Source organism: Cydia amplana, chromosome 8 (assembly GCF_948474715.1).
Source record: "Cydia amplana chromosome 8, ilCydAmpl1.1, whole genome shotgun sequence".
Lineage (NCBI taxonomy): Eukaryota > Metazoa > Arthropoda > Insecta > Lepidoptera > Tortricidae > Cydia > Cydia amplana.
Genome location: NC_086076.1, coordinates 13,590,365 through 13,610,632, shown reverse-complemented (window position 1 = coordinate 13,610,632; position 20,268 = coordinate 13,590,365). Strand labels below are relative to the sequence as shown.

The following is a 20,268-nucleotide window of genomic DNA, read 5'->3' as shown; positions in this document are numbered from 1 at the left end:
GCTCGTTGGCGGACGGCCAGGCTGCAAGCTGATTCTACAAAATGATGGCCCCCGTTGACATGACTTGACGCGAGCATTCGGAGACCCTTCAGAAATTGTGCAACTTGGCGATTCACTAGGTCAGCGAAGTGGAAAAATCGGCACCCTGGCAGGTTTTAACCCGACGAGGCGGAAATAATAAACGATTGAACTGATTGATCGTTAAGAGTGCTATTACATTTCGGGGATGAGCGAGTTTAGGTATTTTACGCGCTGCGGCAGGCCCCGCGATCTCAGGTCGCCGAACCCTTCCACCGCATTTTCCCTCGGTCGCACTACAATGATGGATTAAACATTCTTGATCCGATCGTGAAGCACATTGAAATCAATCATAACAACACTAACTGTACTTTAATATCAAAGTCCTAAAAATGTTATTTGGTACGAAAATACTAAATCCAGTGCAAATATACATACTTATGTAGGTCATTATTACTAGAAAGAAATTATACGTACTTACTTAGGTACTCGCTTATTTTCATTTTTCGTCATTGCATATGGTATAGGTTGTATAGGGAAACTATTTTAGCTATATAATAAAACCTTTAATTTGTATCTTAAGTTTAGAAACGAGCTGATACTAAGCATCTGATGATGAAGCCTGATGATGATGATGAAGGTGGTCACGGATACCAATCAACCATGTAGTAACATGATTAGGCTCGTTTGATTCGTCTCTACAAGATCTTTGGCACTAGGTGACACTCAGGGTCTGATAATGGAGCTGGAAGGTGGCCACTGTTACCAGTCAACTATGCAATTAAACCACTTCGTGTTTGAGCTCGTTTGATTCGTCTCAACAAGATCTTTGGCACTAAGTGATACTCAGGGTCTGATGATGGAGCTGGAAGGTGGTCACCGGTACCATTCAACCATGCAACTAAACCACTTCGTGTTTGGGCTCGTTTGATTCATTTCAACGAGATTTTTGACACAAGATATGACTCAGGGTCTGATGATGGAGCTGGAAGGTGGTCACCGGTACCAGTCAACCATGCAACTAAACCACTTCGTGTTTGAGCTCGTTTGATTCGTCTCAACAAGATCTTGGACACTAGGTGATAATCAGGGTCTGATGATGGAGCTGGAAGGTGGTCACCGGTACCAGTAAACCATGCAACTAAACCACTTCGTGTTTGGGCTCGTTTTATTCATTTCAACAAGATCTTTGACACAAGATAGGACTCAGGGTCTGATGATGAAGCTGGAAGGTGGTCACCAGTACCAGTCAACCATGCAACTAAACCACTTCGTGTTTGAGCTCGTTTGATTCGTCTCAACAAGATCTTTGACACTAGGTGATACTCAGGGTCTGATGATGGAGCTGGAAGGTGGTCACCGGTACCAGTCAACCATACAACTAAACCACTTCGTGTTTGTGCTCGTTTGATTCGTCTCAACGAGATCTTTGACACAAGATAGAACTCAGGGTCTGATGATGAAGCTGGAAGGTGGTCACCAGTACCAGTCAACTATGCAACTAACTCAGTACTATCTTGTGTCAAAGATCTTGTTAAGACGAATCAAACGAGCCCAAACACGAAGTGGTTTAGGTGCATGGTTGACTGGTACCGTTGACCACGTTCCAGCTTCATCGTCAGACCCTGAGTTCTATCTTGTGTCAAAGATCTCGTTGAGAGGAATAAAACGAGCCCAAACACGAAGTGGTTTAGTTGCGTGGTTGACTGGTACCGGTGCCAACCTTCCAGCTCCATCATCAGACCCTCAGTAATATCTTGTGTCAAAGATCTTGTTGAGACGAATCAAACGAGCCGAAACACGAAGTGGTTTAGTTGCATGGTTGACTGGTACCGTTGACCACCTTCCAGCTTCATCATCAGACCCTGAGTTCTATCTTGTGTCAAAGATCTCGTTAAGAGAAATCAAACGAGCCCAAACACGAAGTGGTTTAGTTGCGTGGTTGACTGGTACCGGTGACCACCTTCCAGCTCCATCATCAGACCCTGAGTCCTATCTTGTGTCAAAGATCTTGTTGAGACGAATCAAACGAGCCTAAACACGAAGTGGTTTAGTTGCGTGGTTGACTGGTACCGGTGACCACCTTCCAGCTCCATCATCAGACCCTGAGTCCTATCTTGTGTCAAAGATCTTGTTGAGACGAATCAAACGAGCCGAAACACGAAGTGGTTTAGTTGCATGGTTGATTGGTACCGGTGACCACCTCCCAGCTCCATCATCAGACCTATATATTCTGATTCTGACATGTCATCAAAAGCATTTGTATTCAGCCATTTTTTTATTTAGTACCTATAAAATATCAGATCATTTCAAATATCTTTAATGCTGTCCGGTAGTTACATACTATACTATAAAACCAAATACACAGTACTAGGATCAAAGTTTCTCAGTCGCCGTTTACACGCACTGTCACGCACACAGTATAGCATTTTACACGGCGCCTGCCGCACACAATGATAAAAAACCTCGTCGTCGCCGTTGAAAACGTCCGGAGCCGACCGACACACGTCCTACCTCTACAAGCTCTGCCGCGGCACTGAGCTCACGACCGCGCGTCATCGGTAATATTAGAGTCGTTTTCAAAAAATTGCCAAAAAATTATAGTAGAATTTCATAAACACTAATGTATACCATCAGTATAAGCAAACGCTGCAGATTGCTTGAGTATGAAAATGACTTCGATATTAAGTAGAATTTCGTAGGAATTGACACTTGTTTCGGAGAGAAAATTGAGTTTGTTTTTCTTCGATTTTCTCTTTCTCAAAGGTATTTAGGAAAAATGTCAAAAGTAATTCCTAATGTACAGGGTATTAGTAATACAAAATAGCCAGCTTTACCAGAGTAAACTTCTCAACATTTCCAAATACGAGCTTACAATTTAGTGCTTCACGTGGTTTTTCGGAAACAACCATCAGAAAAAAAATCATTACTAATTTAATAAGCCCTTTTTCCAATATTTAAAAAGTAATTCCTAAAGATAAGAAGACGCTTTTACCGTAACAAGTACTCATTGTTTCTAATAATGACCCTAAAGTACTGAATCTCATCGAGGAATATCATCAATTTTGCATTATTTTGACTTTTCTTGTTGGAGCGCTCTTAACGTTCATTTAATCCTTCTCGTTTTAATCGTACTGATTGACAGTAGGTAGTATTAGGAAAGAAAAGAAAAAGAAAATATTTTTAACTCGCTAAAAAACGTTGAAAAATATACCAACCAGTTTATGTGACTGAATATAATCTTTTAATTTTTTATTTTCCTAATTAGTTAGGTTATACGTATTATTCTTTGTGTTTATACTTTATTCAATCTATGGCTTTATTTACGGCGGTTGTAATGGAAAAACCAGAAATTCGGTGCGTGATTGTCTCCCCTCAACTTTATCTATCACAAGAAGCCTATAATCACGGTTGTCGAGATTTCGGCACGAAATGTTATTTAGAAAGGTACATTGGAAGGGAAAAACTTTTAATTAAAACGCGTATCCATCAATCATCAACATTTTGATGTGAGCGTTTAGTTGACCGATCGTTTAGGTTAAGTAAATCAAACCTTCGAAGCAAATGGTTTGCTCGCATGCTAAAAGATACCTAATCAAGAAATTTTTGAAAATAATTAAAACATATTTTTATTTAAAATATCGCATTAATTGCTTACGAAGTCTAGATCATCAAATAGGGCGCCGCCATAATATTTTACTTATTGATACATCCGCATGGAAATTAAATGCATGCGGGATCGACTGTAGGCTCGGATATTGCACGTTCACTCTCCCGCCGAGCCTAGAATTATGTTTAGTATGCCGGCGGTGCTGAGGTTATATTTCGTGCCACACCTGGCCAATTTGCTCTACGAATTTTATTGTGACAAAGGTTTGATTTGAATAATAAAAGCTATAACAGAGTTAAAGCGTTTCCATAAACATTAAAAAAAAAAAACAGATTATGTTAATCATTATAAAACACATAGAGCAGCAAATATAAAGGGTTAAATAATTTTAAGGGTAACGTGATAACCTCTTCGCTTTTAGTTTATTTTTAAAATAATATTATCTAAAGCGAAAATGAGACAAGCGGCTTTATTTACCCATAGCCCGCTCAATCCCTCGGTCGCTTAACTATTACGCAACTAAGTAACTTTGCAGGAAAATTTCAAGATTAAATCTCGTGTAAGTTTGTGGTGTCGAGAAAATACCACAGATATTGGCAAGGTATCTGCAAAGAATTATTAAGCTAATAGGTACTACCTATTTTTATGTAAGTAGTTTTTAATTTTGGTTTATAATTTTATGTTTATATTAATTGTTATTGCTTTATGAAACCCTTATAATAAATAAACACCAATTTTTTAAGCATTCCTACATCATTATTTTTTATATTATACATTAGCCTCTGCCTATGATTTCGTCTGCGTAGAAGTCGTTAAAACTTTCATCCTAATTTTCACTTCCCTTGAGGTTGAATTTGTTAGTTGAACTTTTCAACATATGAAGAATCTTTTTTCAAATTCAAGGTCCTTTCATCAGTTTAGCCTATGCGTTGTATTGTAGCGTATATACTTGTATGTATAATGGACCTGTGTCATACATTTGGATGATAGTAAATTCAACTATCAGTCGAGGCCTTTATCCAGCAAGAAACGGCTCTCAGCTAGCTGGTAAAATAATTTACAGAAAAATAATTAAAATAATTTAAATTCTACTGGAATAAATACTTACTAATGTTGTTTGCTTTGATTATGATCACGAACGTCAGTTCTAAATATTAATCTGTAATGATTAACACAGCACCTACCTACTTATTTTTTTCATTTATTTCATATTGAGGTAGCTCGCTATTGGAATGCAATTAGTGCAAGTATTTCCCTGAGGTTTAATAAAAAATGCAGAAGTGTTGCGAACGCAACCTTTATATTTGTATAAAATCTCAATACCTATATAGGAAGCTTTTTCTTAAGCACCAATACTTTGTATCGCGGCCAATTAGAGGCACCTAAATTTAAACGACCTTTTTGTAGTGATCAAATATTGCAAATCATTCTCTCATCAGCCTCCATACAATAACCACCACTTCTACATGTAACCGTTTTGGCAAGAACCCTTGTAAACCAGTACTTTGGAAAATTATATCAGTTCACTAAGAATTGAAGCTTTTTATTTGAGTCGTCGAGCTCCTGACCTGCACGGCGGCTACAAGAAGTATTCGGAATGTGAGCCTTTCATTACAATAGCAATACGCAAATACATTTGTACATTTCTTTTGTATTTATATTTTATAAGTAAAAGTACAAGTATGGGCTCGAAGCAAAATTGTCAGTCTATTGGCAGAGCTAATTGTATTTTTTGTATTTCTGTTATATTCCTGCCAAAAAATACAAACATAGTGTTTTTACTAAAACATTATTTTTGTACAAACGGGAGTACCTCAAAAATACGGCTCGTAGTTCAATTACTTAGACATTACCAAACCCTAAGCCTATACAGGACCTCGAAATAAGAAACACATATTCTACAAAACTTCTCTAAGATGTTTAGGATTTAACTAAAATCAACTGTTTTTCTATTTTTCTATTCACCTATTCAACACACACTACATTACAGTTTAAAAAGACAGGAGTGTAAATGGGGTTGAAATTTTTTACAAGTTTTAGGCGGACAATGTCACGGGTAGAAGCGACCTGTAAAATACCTTGTAAAATAATGCTAATACTGGAATAACAAGGTTGCAGATAAACATTCCGAATCGTCCAAAACTCCTTTGCCTAAGCGTTACTAAAAGCTAAGTTACATAGAATTTGCGAAGTTGTAAACTTAGGGCTTGTTTGTCGGAGTTAAGGCTAACTAGCGAGAGGCTAACTCTACGAGGATTTGCCGAGACTTTATAAAAATCTAGTAGTACAATTTATAAACTGTAAATAGAATGGAAAAATGACAATTCCGTGCAGAATTGGTAGCGCGTTGGACCGGTAAGCCATAGATGTCGGTTCGAATCCAAGTTGACATATGCATCATGGTTCATTTTTGAAGTGAAAACTTCTTTAGCGGCGCTGTGCACTTTTTGTCATGGGGAAAAAATGTTAAACTCGCGAGAGGTGTCACGTGACCTGATCGAAAAACTGTTACTTCAATGTCATTGAGTTTTTCTTTATTGATTTAAATGCCATCTAGTGAGTTTCGCTCTAACTGGTATTAATATAACTCGAGTACTAACAGTGATGTGCTTAGGGGTTTCAAGTAATGCGACGAAATAACTCTAGATGGCGTTAACCTCAATTATACATAGTGCTGCAGACATTTTGCAATAGTGATTGAGTTTTCACTTCTGCCGGCACTCCCTGAGTGCAACCCGTTGTTTTTTTTAAATTGTGATATACGAGTAGGTACATCTGTTCCACAAAAAAAAGTCAATGTTTATTAAAAATATATTGATTTATTGGCACTGTTCAAGTAGTACAGTCAGCTGCAGAGATTTTTGACCCTGCAAACAAATGTCTATGCAGGGGGTCAGTTATCTCTGCAGTTGACTGTACGCATTCAATGTTAATGTGATAAAGTTATAACAGTATAACTCCTGTAAACGATTAATCAATACATTTTATTAACAGCAACTAAAATTTCAAATTAGCTATACTTAAGTCTTTTTTTTACCTTAGAATAATATTATAGTAATAATTCAGTCTACTTACATACATCCTACAGCTGAACACCAGGCCTCCTCTCATGCATGAGAAGGATCTCTCCTCCCCTCCCTTCTTACTCCTCTATTCTCTTCGTTTACCTTAAAACTATTTTATATAAATAATTACTGTTTGTCCACAGAGAAACCCGGATTACATCAGCAGCGGCACTTGCCGGAGGCACAGAGCGACCAGAACCCGCGTTGACGTCTTCGTTTACTTTTTTCAACTTGGTGCCCGGACCCACAGGGGGTAATGTTTGGAGACAAGTAGGCCATATTCACGGGCGCATGGTGAGGCTTCACACCATCGTGTGGCCCGGTGGTCGGCTTGTCGCGCATGGCCAGTCTTCGGGCGCCCGCACCATATACCGCATCGTCACCGCCTTAGCACCACCATTCGTAATGGAAGGAGAACTAGACGAAGACGGTCAATGCCTAAGAGGACTCCCCTGCCATCGACCACAAACTTCTGATAAAGACAACCTCACTCTCGCTTTTAATGACTTGGAAAGGGAGGATGATGACCATCACCCTACAGATTTTTTCTTTCCTACACCCAAACCTACGAATCTTCCGAAAATGGCTACCCACTGTTGCTATGGACTAGCAATGGATTTATTAGAAAATATTGCCCAGGAATTGGAATTTGATTTTCATTTATATCTAGTCGAAGATGGACTTTATGGATCTCGGAAGCTAGTGAGATCTTTTAGTAAACTGCATGAGTTCACAAATTTTTTGCATGATGAGCCCATGTTTACTATGTCAGAAAACCTTAATTATCGAGCCCAGTTTCGAAATGGTTTCAAAGCCAATAGTAAAGAGCAATACAGTGAGCCGAATTATGATGATAATATAGACGAAGAGAGCCAGAAATGGAATGGAATTGTCGGAGATTTAGTATCGGGATCCGCCCACATGTCTTTTGCGGCACTCAGCGTGTCTGCAGCACGCGCGGAAGTGATTGACTTCAGTCAACCTTATTTTTATAGTGGAATATCACTTTTAGCAGCTCCGAACCAAAAGGCCGATATACCCTTATTAGCGTTCCTATTGCCATTTTCAACTGAATTATGGATTGCCATATTTTTGTCCCTAAATTTGACCGCCATCGCGGTAGCTATTTACGAGTGGTGGTCACCGTTTGGTTTAAATCCTTGGGGCCGACAGAGGTCAAAGAACTTTAGCCTTTCTAGCGCGCTATGGGTGATGTGGGGTCTTTTATGTGGACATTTAGTAGCATTTAAAGCTCCTAAGAGTTGGCCTAATAAGTTTCTTATTAATGTCTGGGGTGGATTTTCTGTGATATTCGTTGCCAGTTACACTGCCAATATTGCCGCTCTAATAGCGGGATTATTTTTTCACAACGCTGTTGATGACTACCAAGGACGGAATAACGTATGTAACTTACACTTACATTCTGTATTAATTTATTAATTTTGATAACATAAATATGCGAACATTTGTTTTAGTGGCTTTCTTTACGAGTGGGTACAGCTAAATCATCTATATCGGAGTACTACGTTCAAAGAGGCAATCCACAATTGGCACAAAGGATGAGAGGCTACGCACTTCAGAACATTGAAGAAGGCATTCAGCGATTGAGGTATGATATAAATGATTGGTATACGATTAGGAAATATCTGACTGTAATGGGCAATCTTTCGATTTGACAAAGGTTTTTTGAGCACATAAATATGGTTAAATCGCTTGTATATGAAAAATAAATAGAGGTTGTTTTATGGGATCATAAAACTTTCTGGTTCACAGTGGATTCATCAGTTTATATGATTCAGTAGGCTTTATTTTATATTCTGATTTAGCGCTTGCATCTGCAGCTGAACAATTAGGACCATAAACATCCATTCAGACCACCGCTCTATTAACTTTTATTCTACGGGAAGGGTACTGAAACAAACATTCCACTAGTTATTATAAAGTCGTGTAGGTTGCGCGCCGCACCGGAATACAACACCTTATTCTTAATAGGATTGGGCTATTTTTTCTGTAATCTCGTAATCTGGCATTGGAGCTTATTTTACTTTCCATTTCGAGTTTTAATGTTTCACTCGGGTTTTATTTTCGCACTTCGTGTTTATGAGGCGGGCACAGTATTTATTTTCACGGCCCGTAATAATGTTAAGCGTGTTTATAACATGATTATCATATAATTTGATGGTACTTTCTTATATGGTGTTTGTGTATTTCAGGAATCGAACGTTGGACCTTTTGATAGCAGATACTCCTGTTTTAGACTACTACCGTGCCACTGATCACGGATGCAAGCTGCAGCGCGTAGGAGACCATGCTTTCATTGAAGACACATATGCTATAGGAATGACCAAGGGATTTCCTTTACAGGTATATTTTTAGCGAGGTATCTATATTCCCCATTTTTGTTATTGAAACTAAGTTTTTCACTATGATTTTGACAACAGCCGAAAAGTTGGTTCTTTTGTGTCAACGTAATGTAAATGTGTGACTGAAAAGTGAACGCAGATATAAAATGTCAGCTCGTATTGCCGAAACGAAGAGGTTAAGAATTCAATTTCCCAGTCGTAATTTACGTAATTATTCTTTAAAACCCCGGAAATTATGTATATGTGAGATTAACTCATGAGCGGCTCATTTGTTTCGAACGCTCGGAAGCTAGAGTGGGTGGGATTAATCCACCTGGCGTGATCGCCATATAAACTAATACAAAAAACGCTTACATGTTTTTAATAATAATTTAGTGATGCAAAGTGAAACGTTGTTCTAAATTTCGTGTCTGACTCACTCCTAAGATTACATTTTTGCCGCTCCTTACAGTAGCTGAATACGTGAGGATAAATATTATTATCTTCAGATAACTTTTTGTCGAAATTTCTTACTAAATATCTCACAAAATACATGACCTATTTGTAAAAGTTAACCTATATTTTTATTTACCAGAGAAAATTTACAAACGGATTCTATGAGTGTGTACTATATACATGTAAAGTATCCACATAATCGTAAGAAGGACTCATGAAAAAGGCTTTCGGATCGTGAAACATTGATAGATGACGCACGCGAACTGCTAATGGTGTGATCGATAGCGGGTGTCGTGTAGCGCTGGCTTAGACGATTATACGTCATTTTATCTTGACATCGTTCAATAAACCTCTGAGGTTTACGCGTTTCACGACATAAATCAACTGATCGTACAGCGTTTGTTTCAATCCGTGAGAAAAAAAAAACTGTATTTTTTTTTTCATCTCGCTGTCAGTCAATAGAAAAGCAATGGTTACGACTTTACAATTTTTTACCTTTGAATATGGCTTAGTTTACTATGAAGATATATTTCCAATTGTTACAGAAAAGTATATCAGCAGCGATAGCCAAGTATTCAACGAATGGGTATATGGATATATTAACTGATAAGTGGTATGGAGGATTACCATGTTTCAAATTGAGCCAAGACTATGGAATTCAGCCAAAACCGCTTGGTAAGCTTCCAATTAATAAGTTTTGCTGTTTCTATTTAGCGTAAATTAGTTGTAAGTAATTTGTTTGAGAGAGTTCGTGAATTATCACAGCCTAGTTAGGAATGGTATCGTATATCACTATTTTAATGCGTGTTAGCTACATCCACGCAGTCAGCTGCCTCGTCTCTGGCGGAAATTTCATTAGAATTTATCGCCACCCCGCGTTAATCCGACCCCACAGCGGGGATGGGGGAGGGGAACCGCCAGGCGACCTAAAAGATTAAACATGGGATTTATCGTTAAAAAAAGAATCGCTCACTCACTTATTTCCTGTTTGTTTTGCGAAGAGGTGCTGTTAATGGCATTATTTATAGGAGACAGATAACCATGTAACATTCTATGCTATGAGTAATCATTAAATTATAATATGATTATTTACCCAGTACTGAAATTCGTGTGATTTATATTGAATCTTCTTCTTCCCCGCGTTGTCCCGGCATTCTGCCACGGTTTATGGGAGCCTGGGGTCCGCTTGGCAACTAATCCCAGTAATTGGCGTGGGCACTAGTTTTTACGAAAGCGACTGCTATCTGACCTTCCAACCCAGAGGGTAAACTAGGCCCGTATTGGGATTAGTCCGGTTTCCTCACGATGTTTTCCTTCACCGAAAAGCGACTGGTAAATATCAAATAATATTTCGTACATAAGTTCCGAAAAACTCATTGGTACGAGCCGGGGTTCGAACCCGCGACCTCCGGGTTGCAAGTCACACGCTCTTACTGCTAGGCCACCAGCGCTTCTATCCTTATCCTATCTACCTACCTATCCTTACCGATAGGTTAATAAGTATAAGATATTATTTACCTATCCTTAGAAATAATTAAATGGAATAACATTTATTTCTCACATCTCTCTTAAGTGAGTATTTTAGTAAGCACTGTTATTTACAACCTTGGTGTTGCATTTATATCTTCTGGATTTTAAAATAATACATTTTTGTATCTCAATGTATGATATACTGCCGTATTCGAACTTCAAAATATTCACAAGAGACGACACATACTAGCACCATTCTAGATACGTTATAGTTTAGATTTCAACTAGTTCTCTTTTGCAGCGCAATTCGGGCAACCAATATCACTTTTACGATAGATCGTGTTAGATATTTATTAGATGTGAATTAGATCTCTAAGTAATATCTTGTGGAAATCATTCAAGAGTATCTCCAGAATCGCGGAAATGTCAAATTTGACAGGTTAGATCTTAAACATATCTTATCATATCTTGGCGATGTCTGAAAGATATCTAATAGATGTCTATTACAAAATCCGAATCGGGCCCATAAATTAAGCTTTGTACATTGTAGGTTTATGATTTTGCTAGATTAAATGAATTTTATTCACTAACCGTATTATACCTTTATATTTATAATCTTATTTGCCAAATAGGTAATATTCTAACTTGCCACGTTGCACAGAGGATTGACTCGGTACTGTTTTTTTTACGGTGTTAACAAGAAGAGGCTTGATTCGACATTCTTCCCAGATTTCAAGCCTCCTTGTTAACACGATAAAATTCATTGTCGAGAAACGGAACATTGTTAATCTCCGAATTCGAGTATGGGTCGATCCCCTGTGCGCTCTATAAAAATGTATGAAATGGGTCGAACGTGCTGTTAGTATTTCAGCTACCTTTTGTATTCTGGGCAAGTAATACATAATAGCACAAAGAGGAACAGTGGGGCGTTAAATTATACTTAGTGACAGTGACTACTTTTTATTTACGAGTATGTCTGTATTCACATTCCAATAATAAATAAGCTTACGATAGTTCAGTAGTAGTTTCAGTTATAAGGTACGGTGTTCTGAAACTTGTGAGTCAAAGTTTAACCTAAAGACCAAAAGCTTAGTATTTTGTTAATGCTACAAGCATTAACAAAATACTACTTACTCGAATAAGTATATTGGTTTATTATATATACCTACATAAACGTTATACAACGTATAGGTCTTTAAAAATAACTTGTTTAAATAGGTACCTAAGAAATTAGTAGGTTTATTCCAATACTTCACATAATATTTACAAAAATAGGCGTATTTTCGAAAACAAAAACATGAAATATAGTAAAATACCAATTGACCTACTTCAACTGCAGTTTACAGCAGATTAAGCAGTTTTAGAACTTATAGTTAGGTAATTAAATTAATTTAATTAATTTAATTAAAACATCTAAATAGCTGGAATTTCTCGGATTATTCTTTGCGTTGAGGAAACGTTTAACCGTCTCCTCACAAAATATATTAGTTTTAATATAAACTGAGATGAGTTTATTATCTCTTATTTATAGAAAAAGTTAAATATAAAACAAATCTATCTTCTATAACCGTTGTGTCTACAGACAATAACAAGCCCAAATCGGCGAAGATCAGCGCTTCTCAATAACCACAGACATGTTGGAACTAGTTTTATCGGTATTGAGAACTTTTCCCCCAGTTTTCCGTCCATGTTCGCAGTTCGGGCATGGCGACAGCGCGGGGGTGTCAGTTCAATAGCTAACCGAGCATAAGCGAATCAAAGGCTCTTGCTACGGTCACGAAAAAACGCCCTGGAGGTCCGTGTATCTCACTTCTTCTTATATATTTTATTGGTATGCACGAGGTGCCCTGCGAGCTTTAATATGTCAATAACAGATTTGTATAATTTTTTTTAAAATCCTACTTCCGAAAAAATCCACTTGGCTAACTAGCGATTTTTTCGTATTTTTTAGCCTCGGCTTTATCATAATTAAAGGAAAACATAAGATTAAAGTAATAATTTATGCATCCATCCAGGGGCCCGTTTCTCAAAAGCTTGTAACTTGTAATACAAGTGGAAGTCCCTTTCTAACAAAAGCTGTCAAAAAGTGACATCCGCTTGTATTACAAGTTACAAGCTTTTGAAAAACGGGCACCAAGAGCTAAATTGCCTCAGACATATAAATGTTAAGCGCGTAATTTATTTGAGCTGCAGGTAGAAACGTAAGTTAATTGATGTTAATACAAAAATGGCGTTACGCAATCAGCCTTCCCATTGGTATTCCAGCCAGAAAATACTCAATTACTTGCCATTTTACATCCATTCCATAGGAAAGGTGAACGTATTCACCAATCAATGGAAGGGTCTCGGGTTCGATTTCCGCACAGCGACAAATAGGTATTTACGAGGGGAATAAAAAGGACCCTAACGTCTGGAAGGGGTCTGGGGATTAGTTTCGTTCAGATCTACATTTATAAAACCGCTGCGGCGTGCAAACTAGTCTCAGATCAAGGAATGAAATGAGGTGGATGTTTTATTTATGTCGATTAAATATTGAATGAGACAAACTCTGATAAATACTAGGCTAAATAGTAAAAGCGGCCAAGTGCGAGTCGGACTCGCCCATGAAGGGTTCCGTATTTAGGCGATTTATGACGTATAAAAAAAAAACTACTTACAAGATCTCGTTCAAACCAATTTTCGGTGGAAGTTTACATAGTAATGTACATCATATATTTTTTTTAGTTTTATCATTCTCTTATTTTAGAAGTTACAGGGGGGGGGACACACATTTTACCACTTTGGAAGTGTCTCTCGCGCAAACTATTCAGTTTAGAAAAAAATGATATTAGAAACCTCAATATCATTTTTGAAGACCTATCCATAGATACCCCACACGTATGGGTTTGATGAAAAAAAAATTTTTGAGTTTCAGTTCGAAGTATGGGGAACCCCAAAAATTTATTGTTTTTTTTTCTATTTTTGTGTGAAAATCTTAATGCTGTTCACAGAATACATCTACTTACCAAGTTTCAACAGTATAGTTCTTATAGTTTCGGAGAAAAGTGGCTGTGACATACGGACGGACAGACAGACGGACAGACGGACAGACGGACAGACAGACAGACATGACGAATCTATAAGGGTTCCGTTTTTTGCCATTTGGCTACGGAACCCTAAAAAGAACCTTTTCGTCTGATGTAGTCGATGGCGTAAATTCGCATAGAATTTATAGGGTCAAATGTCATGTAAAACGTGACAACTCATGTCGATTTAAAACACTCCCTTCGGTCGTGTTTCAATTTATCGCCACTTATTGCGAATTTCCTTCTTTTCGCACTTGTATCGTAATGTACTATTAGTTTATCTTTGATAAGCAGAATATACGCTTTAACGATCTCATAATTAGATAATCTGCATATACAATTAATCAGTTTATCAACTGATTAATACGAAACTAGACTTATACGAAAGTACAGGTCTGGGGCCCGTTTCTCAAAATCTTTGTAACTTGTAATACAAGTGGAAGTCCCTTTCTAACAAAAGATGTGAAAAAAGTGACATCCGCTTGTATTACAAGTTACAAGCATTTGAGAAACGGGCCTCTGCTTGTGTATTTGTGAATACAAACAATATTGTTTGAATAACAAACTAAACCAAACACTCTAAAGTAAGTGAATAGCGCAAGCTCGGAGCAGACGGGAATATCTCGTTTCGATTGTATTTTCTTACTATAGATATATATCATAAGGCAAAGGACAAACTTATTCTTGGTCTTATTATTGAATTCTTTACAACTATGTCTTTACATTACATTATATATTATATTAATTTAAAAATGTAACATTTCGTTTTTTTGGAAAATAAATATTTTTAATGTAAATAGATAGTAAGTACTTCTACTTATAAATTTTCTTATTTTTAACATTGGAATTGTGCTATTGTACAAGTTAACTATTAAAGCTGCCTATCGGGGTTTTCAACCGTATTATTTAAGAATGCTAGTACGTTATTTTTTTTTCAATTCAGTGTGGGTAACGTATTATTATTTCGTACCTATCAGCTAAACAGCTATATATGTATAACTAAACAGCTATACCGAACCAATTTCAAGCCTATTAATAAAGGTGATTACAGTTTCTTGTTCAAATACCTAGTTTAGACATTGTTAACAGATTTGGTGGTTATATCTCGCCCAATTTGCGGCAGGTTATCAGCTAGAAATTCCGTATTCAGTTACATTGGAAAATTATCATATGCTTATTCAATTCAAAGTTACGGGAGGAGAAATATCAAATACAAAAATGTTGTGAATATGTTTGGATGTTTGGATAGTTGTAGAAATTTATAGTTTTGTTTGGTTGCGCTCCAAAATACAGGCTGTGAGCTGTATTCATATCTAACAACTTTTTTTTTACAAATCAAGATTTATGTAACTGCACTCCAGCATTTATTTTTAAGGATATGCATCGACTGCGACTTTGGTGTCAGGTTTTATGAGATACAGTTACAAAATTTTGCAGTTTTTATTGACCACAAATACATTGTTCCTAAATAATACCCGTTTGATTTAGATTATCCATCATCGCAAGAGCTCCGTTTATTTTCAAGGTTTTTATAGTGGTATCTAAGAGCAAAAGTTATATCATGACCTGCGATTTATCCTCACCGCCCGATTCGAATTAGCCATCTTGTATGTTACGATTTTCCGTATCTTACTTTTACTACGCGACAATAAAATTTTACGGCCTTATTGCATCAATACGCAGTAGAAAGGCCATATCGTAGTACGCTTTTTTTAACCGACTTCCAAATCTAAAAGGAGGAGGTTATCAATTCGGTTGTATGTTTTTTTTTTTTATTTTTTTTTATGTTTGTTACTCCATATCTCCGTCATTGCTGGACCGATTTTGAAAATTTTTTTTTTGATTGTAAGTATATGCATACAGATTGGTCCCGTTTTTGTCAAAACCCAGTTCTGATGATGGGATCCATGAGGAATCGAGGGAACTCCTCAAATCTTAAAGGCTTACATATAGTGATTTTTGTGTTTTTATCAACAAATCAAGCATTTACATTCAGAAACGTGACATTTGATGAAGTGGAACTGCTGATGATGATCAGAACAGAACTCTTCAACGACGCATAGTTCATGTTTGGCGATTTGTCCTCTTCGTTATGTTTGTTAAGCAAGTTAAGTTTTTAAGCCACATTTTTGTCAAGCTCGAGTTCTGATGATGGGATCCATGAGGAATCGAGGGAACTCCTCAAATCTTAAAGGTGTGCGTATAGAGATTTTTGTATTTTCATCAGAAAATCAAGCATTTTTATTAAAAACTGTCGCATTTGATGAACTGGAACTGCTGATGATGATCAGAACAGAACTCTTCAACGACCCATAGTTCACGTTTGGCGATTTGTTCTCTTCGTTATGTTTGTTAAGCAAGTTTAGTTTTTAAGCCACATTTCTGTCAAGCTCGAGTTCTGATGATGAGATCCATAAGGAATCGAGGGAACTCCTCAAATCTTAAAGGCATACATATAGTGATTGTTGTGTTTTAATCAACAAATCAAGCATACCCAGGTAGCAAATTGACGTCAGCGACGCACAGGCGACGTCATTTCTAGGTCATAATAAGGTCGGTCATTTATTCGTCGAGAATAGACGTTTTACTGACGTCCATTTGGGGTCACTATCAGGACGTACCTTTTTGTTACAAAATTGACGTTTTAATGACGTCTATTTAGGGTCACTATCAGGACGTACTATTTTAGTCACAAAGTTGACGTTTCACTGACGTCTATTAGGGGTCACTATCAGGACGTACCTTTTTGGTCACAAACAAGACGTTTCAGTGACGTCTATTTGGGGTCACTATCAGGACGTACCTTTTTGTTCACAAATACGACGTATCACTGACGTCTATTTGGGGTCACTATCAGGACGTACTATTTTAGTCACAAAGTTGACGTTTCACTTACGTGTATTTGGGGTCACTATCAGGACGTACCTTTTTGGTCACAAATACGACGTTTCACTGACGTCTATTTGGGGTCACTATCAGGACGTACCATTTTAGTCTAAAGTTGACGTTTCACTGACGTCTATTTGGGGTCACTGTCAGGATGTACATTTTTGGTCACAAACATGACGTTTCAGTGACGTCTATTTGGAGTCACTATCAGGACGTACCTTTCACATAATTCATTTATAGATTATGGTTATTTTTGTTGGCAATTAACTCTAAAATATTTGTAAAATTATTTGGAATAACATGTTTGTAATATTTTGCATTAAAATTCACAATTTAGCAAATGTAAAATTTTGTTGTTATAGAAAATTTATTACCAAATAAGTCAAGAGATGGCGCTTTGTTCCCAACGCGTCTGTTCTACAACGCGGTGTTAAGATTTTTCCGGGCTTATATATAAGGTTCGAGGAACCATAGGTCGTCAATTCAAAAGCATTAGTGAGTGTTGTACAGTGTACAGTAGTGTAAATAGTAAATGAAGTGGTAGTTTTATACAGTGTTATTTTTGAACCTCGTACATGGTCCTTCGAACCGGATAGTTGGCTATTCGGTCCTAGGATTCGACAGCAGAGCGCGTTACTCCAATTTCTTGGCTGCCCTAATACGTACGGCCCAGTAACGTCCCTATGAATCCAGTATATGACGTCAGTCCAACGTCAGTGGCTGCCCTAATATGTACGGCCCAGTAACGTCCCTATGAAGTCAGTATATGACGTCAGTATTACGTCTGTAAACTGACGTCTTGAGGCTGTGACAAATTGACGTCATCTGCTGGGACCCCCCGACGTCAAGAAATGACGTCTCTTACGTCGAGCAGTACCGTAAACGGACGTCATAATGACGTATAAATGCTACCTGGGTATACATTTAAAAAGTAACATTTGAGGAAGTATAACTGCTGATGATGACCAGAACGAAACTCTTTAACGACGCATAGCTCGCGTTTGGCGATTTTTGCTTGGACTGGGACCCGGACTCAGATCCAGATCCGGACTCGTACCCAGATCCGGTTCGGACCCGGACCCGGACCTGGACTCGGATTCGGACTCGGACCTGGACTAGACCCGGACTCGGACATAGACCCGGACCTTGACCAGGAAAACCACTATGATACCTAAACTAAATAAACCACTATGATTACCTACCATAAAATGTAGGTATAAAGTATGATGAGGCCAAACCCCTCCCGCTCAAATCCCCGTACACCGCACCGCATGCGCCGTTAAGTGGGTTAGGTTAGGTTTGAACTGCTATCCTCACAGAACCGAACAAAAGTGGGTTAGGTTAGAACTGCGAGCCTTACAGACACGAAATGCTTCCTTTTCTACATAGCGCACCATCTACAATAATCTTTCACCGGGCCGCATAGAAGTCGGTTTTTTTTTCTTAAAAATTATTAAACCTAGGTGATAATATAATCCAATGCGTAGGTACCATTAAAGTTGCAATAATCGTTATTTTTCTGAAATGAGCAAGTTTTATGAAAAGAGAACCAAGCCAATAAAAATCCACAAGCAAATTTAGCAATGAATCAAGGTTAACAATCCCTCAATTGGACATCTTACAAATTGCCAATCTGATGGATTGTGTAATGGGAGCCATACATCGCGGAACATCGGAAATGAGTCTATTACACAGAAGGATAGTCCTGTTGTAACTTGTATCCCTGACTGTATAAATATACACACTATACACATATAGCTACAGTGTAGCTGCTACACGTGATGTTCAGTGTGTATGTTACTGCTTGTATTGCGTATGTAATATATGACACCGTTGTTACATTGTTTGCACTGCCAACGAGAGCGAATTGATTAAGGGGACGGTATATGACGTTTTCGATTTAGACCTCACTTTGTGCAATCAATTTGTTCAATGAATGATTAATAACTGCATTAAATTATACGTAAATCTGTTCACGAAGAAGCCGTGTACCGGCTCTTCACGCCATAATATTTTTTATTTGCTGTAATTCTCTACAAATAGACACTAAAAGTATCCAAAAATCAAAATATGGAGTTCCGTTTGAGCAAGACGCATTACAGTTTTGTCTTTGACAGTAATTGAGTTGTTGTGGGATTTTGAAGGCTAGATAACTAAACTACCAAATTATTATCTACTTATATTGTTACTCACAAATACAACACAGAAATTCAATCCCAAATGTAAACTTTCGTACAATTTCCATACATTGACGACATCACTCAAAACTCTTCTTCGAGTCAGATGGCCGTTGGCCTTGCATCGAAGCAGACGTGTACGTCGTCGTAGCTCGTTTTTGACATTATTATAGACATTTCATCATATACGCATACGAAAATGTATACCAGGAGATAAATTGTATTTAAAAAAATAGGGTAAATAAATATAATCACGTGGAGCTCCAGTCAAATTTTAAATGTGAGTTGTTGTTATTTACGGGTCGTAACGGTCGAAAACAGCAGTAAATTATCCTAAAACAATACGATTACAATCGAATTTAAGTAACTTGTTCCTTCAAAACCCGCTTAAAATGAAAAAAGTTTAAAGACTCGTTTTACTGATTGGGATTGATTTTCATTATACTGGTATCAATTTTGCGTCATTAAAAAAAAGTATATGACTTCTCTACGTCAATGACTTTTGATGTCAATTAATTGTAATCTTGTATTTATGTTAGAGAATATTATTTATTTAAATATTACTTGTGGCGGACTGGCCTTTTTGGCCACACGTCTGCGGTTCAACGAGTTTTTAGCTGAAGCATGACATTCAGAAACAATCGCTGATTTTTTCCGTGTCATTTGAATGTTATTGTATTTGCTGATTAATTATAGGAGATTTATTATATCTGGAAGTTTAATTCAACTACACCGGTAGGTCTCCTATATTGGTGACCCCGACGTGATACAGTATTGCATTATAAATTTACAAGCCATCATCATTAAAAATGACGGATGAAACCAAGACTGATACCAAAGCCGCTGAAGCCCCGTGTGTAGTATGTAAAGTCACTGTACGCACTCCGCCGTTTTGGCCAGAGGAACCCGCATTATGGTTCTCGCAAATGGAAGCCCAGTTCGCCATCGCCGGCATATCGAGTGACACAACCAAATTTAACCACGTCATTGGCCAGTTGGAGCATAAGTACGCCGTAGAGGTAAAGGATATTATTAGCAACCCACCAGCTGACAATAAATATGAAAAGATAAAATCGCAGCTCATATCGAGGATCTCCGTGTCTAAAGAACAAAAGTTTCTACAGTTGATGAAACACGAAGAGCTAGGTGACAGGAAGCCGTCACGATTCCTACGAC

The 20,268-nt window shown here is 37.6% G+C and overlaps 1 protein-coding gene and 1 long non-coding RNA gene across 3 annotated transcripts in view; one reads left to right on the top strand and one right to left on the bottom strand.

The window, feature by feature from the left end:
- Positions 1–20,268, bottom strand: part of LOC134650363 (uncharacterized) — a 282,213-nt gene that overhangs the window by 16,539 nt on the left and 245,406 nt on the right. The window lies entirely within an intron of this gene.
- Positions 1–20,268, top strand: part of LOC134650177 (uncharacterized) — a 77,816-nt gene that overhangs the window by 44,765 nt on the left and 12,783 nt on the right. For both annotated transcript variants that reach the window (XM_063505070.1, XM_063505069.1), the window contains exons 7-10: positions 6,837–8,094; positions 8,169–8,302; positions 8,907–9,057; positions 10,037–10,166. In XM_063505070.1, coding sequence (XP_063361140.1) covers positions 6,837–8,094; positions 8,169–8,302; positions 8,907–9,057; positions 10,037–10,166 — 1,673 coding nt within the window. The remainder of the gene's footprint in view (positions 1–6,836; positions 8,095–8,168; positions 8,303–8,906; positions 9,058–10,036; positions 10,167–20,268) is intronic.